Source organism: Protobothrops mucrosquamatus, unplaced genomic scaffold (assembly GCF_001527695.2).
Source record: "Protobothrops mucrosquamatus isolate PMUCROS unplaced genomic scaffold, P.Mucros_1.0 scaffold6276, whole genome shotgun sequence".
Taxonomy (NCBI): Eukaryota; Metazoa; Chordata; class Lepidosauria; order Squamata; family Viperidae; genus Protobothrops; species Protobothrops mucrosquamatus.
This window is the reverse complement of record NW_015392105.1, coordinates 4,133-7,871: the sequence shown is the minus strand read 5'-3', so window position 1 is coordinate 7,871 and position 3,739 is coordinate 4,133. Positions and strand designations below refer to the sequence as shown.

Genomic DNA, 3,739 nt, shown 5'->3' with positions numbered 1-3,739 from the left:
CGGCGGCGCCGAGAAGGAGGGAGCCCCGCGGGGAGGGGGGGGAGGGAAGATGGCGGCGGCCTCCCCCGTCCACTCACCGGCTGCTGGGGGCCTTCCTGGCGGCGGTCCTCCCCCGGGCGCAGGCCCGCTCGAAGGGCAGCGCGGAGGCGTAGCCGTGCTCGGCCTCTGCGGGAAGAAAGCGCCGCGTCAAGGCAGGCCCCGCCGCCCTCGCCCGCCTGCCCTCCCGCCCCGGAGCCCCCCGCCCTCCGCGCACCCCGCTCGCGCCGCTCCAGGTACTCGGCGGCCTCCAGCAGCATCAGCAGCGAGTTCCACTCCATCGCCGCCTCGGCCGCCGCCTGCTCGGGCTCCCCTCCCGCCCCGGTTGGCAGGCAGGGCGCTCGCTCGCTCGCTCGACGGGCAGCCGCGCCCGCCAGTCGCCGGAGGCGGAGCCGCCGCGCGGCCAATCGCCGGCCCGGACGGCGACGCTGGGCCCGCCCTCGGAGGCGGACGGCGTGGACGGCGTGGACGCTCATAGGCCGGCCGCTATAGCAACAACTCCGAAGCCGAAGCTTAGCAACAGCACGTGGTGGCCCGGCCCCGCGCTCGCTGACTGGCTGGGCTCGCGTAGGCCAAGCGGGGCGCGCCGCGGGATTGGGCGCCAGGGGGGTTATGCAAATGAGGCCGGGGATGCTGACGTCACGACGCCTGGGAGGAACGGGCAGTGGGGGGCTCGTCCCTCCGGGGAGCGGTGGGGGGGGGGTTCTGCTGCCCCCGACCCCGCAGCTGCCCCTCCGGAACCGAGACAGGCAGCCCGAACCGTGATCCTCGCCCCGCGGTATTATCTATGGCAGTGGTTCTCAACCTTTTTAATGCCGTGACCCCAACCGGTCGTAAGTCGAGGACTAAACCGGTCGTAAGTCGAGGACTACCCAACCGGTCGTAAGTCGAGGACTTTCCCTGCCCGGGAGCACCGCACATGCGTGGTTCCGCCCCCTGCGCCGGCCGAGGCGTAGCTGGCAAGCGGCAGAGACGGAGCAGGCCGACCACCAGCTGGCCCAGCCCAAGGGAGGTAAGGCACCCGCCGGAAAAGGGGGAAAAAATGGTGGACAAAAAAAATGGCAGACAAAAAAAATGGCAGACAGCCTTGCTTGGCGACCCCCGTGAAATGGTCGATCGACCCCAAATGGGGTCCCAACCCACAGGTTGAGAACCACTGATCTATGAGGCTCGGAGTCCTGAAAAGACCGGACGGCTCCTTGTGCCATGGCCCCGCTTGGGAGTTTGTCAACTTCATAGGAAGACCCCCACTGGCACCTTTGCTGCTTGCAACTGTTCATGTGCGTTGAATTAATAAATAAACCGCCCTGGGGTTTTCCCAATATTCCCACTTTTTTCCCCCCCTGCAAACGCAATTACAAGGAAAAGACCCGAGCCCGCCTGAAGGATAAGTTTGCAACCGATGGCGTTGGAAGCCAAGGAGTGGAGTGCCCGTAAGATGGCCTTGAAGGTGAAGGTTGGGCTTATGGGATGCCTGGAATGGAGTGGAAATATTGCCGCGGTCTTTGAGAATTGGACTTACAATTGAACGGGGGGAAAAACAAGTGGAGTCCTCGCTGCCGGCTGGGCTTGGTTGTTTTCTTGCAGATATTTCGGTACCCAACTAGGCTGGCAGATTCAGAAAACCAGAAGCAGTTAGTTTTCTGGAAGAATCTGGATGGCTAGGAGGGTGATGTGATAGAATTATGGAAGTCTACCAAAACGGTCTCCAGACCAACTTATACCTGGTGCAGCTAAGGTGGAGCTTTTCTCGCACCTCTCTCTCCCCCTGGACCTTGGGGTCCCTTCTGAAAGGGCCCCCTTCCCTCCCTCACGTTCCTGGCTCCTTCAACCACCCAGGATTGGTCCTTGTGGCACGTGGGACCTGCCTTTTTTTAAGCCAGAAACCAGGATAAAGAAATAAGGGAGGGCTGCATCTGTTGGATTTTTTTGCCCTCTAGCAGCCCACCCTTTAATCAGCACGACAAGGATAATTTTCCCAAATCCTTTGCTGATATTAAGGTATCTGATGTCAACCGCATTTACATGATCGACTGAGGAGATCGCTCCACATGATGAAAGGTTGATGTGGCAAGATTTGTCCTTGACAAATCCATGCTAACATCTGGCGGGAGCTGTATTGCTCCAGATTGACCTCTTCATGATCTGCTCCAGAATCTTTCCAAGTTATAGACTTTCTTTTTTGCAGATTCTCCAGCCCCCCCCCCCCCCAACACACACACAGTTCTGTCATCTGGCAATTGCCAGTTCTGCAGGATTCTCAGTGATTAAGCATGAGGTCGGCCAAACAAGCTGCAGGATCCTTCGATATCCTAGGACAGGGGTAGTCAACCTTGGCTCTTTTATGACTCGTGGACTTCAACTCCCAGAATTCCTGAGCAGGCTCAGGAATTCTGGGAGTTGAAGTCCACGAGTCATAAAAGAGCCAAGGTTGACTACCCCTGTCCTAGGAGGCAGTTCATTTAATTCGGAGAGTTCTTCCCCAAGAATATTTCGATCGGCCTCATTCTTCATCCTGGCTCCTTCATCCTTTTTGCACGCATCTTGTTAGGGAAGATGGAATCAGAACAAGAATTCAGAAGCGCTGCCTCTGGTTTGATGGCGCTTAGCATTTTGCCTTCTTTATTGAGCGGTTGGTATGCTTCCTCTCTTCACTCTGAAGGCGTCAAGGCCCTCTGCGTTGTTCTTGGCACCCTTTGCTTCCTACCCTCAGTTCCTTCTGAGTTTTCGTTTCCTGTCACCTGATCTACAGTTCTTGGCTGTCTGCAGGCATCCTTGGTGACCTGGCCCTTGTCCCGGCCACCAAATGTAACTTCTTCTGCTTTATTTTTGTTTGTTTGGAGACGCCGGGGCTAAGCGAGAAGCGCCCAGTCGAGGACGATGGATCCTCCTGTGGTCTGCCTGTATCCTCTGACAGTGTTTATCCCCAAGACCACTGGGAATTTCCCGGAAAGACTCTTGCTTGCAAACTTCCCAAGGTCATTCATTTTAGATTTCTGAACATGAATGGGTGTTTTTCATCCAGAGTACTGCCTGTAGCTTTTTCCTGTTGTCTTCCTCTTCCTCCTCCTCATTTATTCCTTCTGTGACTTTGGGACTAACGATATCCTTCAGCGTCCTTCCTTTACTATATTTCAGTCCCCCTACTGGGTCTCTATGACAAATACAAAATCCCAATTGCCCTTCTGTTGTGTTGTCCGAAACTCATTGTGTTGGGAGATTTCAGCTCTAGGGTGAGAGGGTTTCATCAGGAACGGCTCAGGATGGCCTAATCGGGCATTCTCGTTCTCTGGCTCTGTGTGAAGATGCAGAGCTTGGGGACTGACTCTGAAAGGGCCCACTGGCCTGGGGTGGGCTTGCAAACCAGCCTCCTTCCTAGGCAGGGGCTGGATCCATCCCAGAGACCTGGCCTCACTGTGCACTCGTGTCGCCAGCTTCATAAAGGCATTATTTCATCTGCCTCTGGTTCAGTGGTTCTCAACCTGTGGGTCGGGACCCCATTTGGGGGTCGATCGACCATTTCACGGGGGTCGCCAAGCAAGGCTGTCCGCCATTTTTTCCCCCTTTTCCGGCGGGTGCCTTACCTCCCTTGGGCTGGGCCAGCTGGTGGTCGGCCTGCTCCGTCTCTGCCGCTTGCCAGCTACGCCTCGGCCGGCGCAGGGGGCGGAACCACGCATGCGCGGCGCTCCCGGGCAGGGAAAGT

At 57.4% G+C, this 3,739-nt stretch overlaps 1 protein-coding gene across 1 annotated transcript in view; it reads right to left on the bottom strand.

Moving 5' to 3' along the window:
- LOC107300157 (max dimerization protein 4-like) overlaps positions 1-317 on the bottom strand; it is a 10,550-nt gene extending 10,233 nt beyond the window's left edge. The window contains exons 1-2 of the mRNA XM_015829498.1: positions 254-317; positions 78-165 (exon numbers count right to left, since the gene is read on the bottom strand). Of these exons, the coding sequence (XP_015684984.1) occupies positions 78-165; positions 254-317 (152 nt within the window). The remainder of the gene's footprint in view (positions 1-77; positions 166-253) is intronic.
- Between the last annotated feature and the right edge of the window lie 3,422 nt (positions 318-3,739).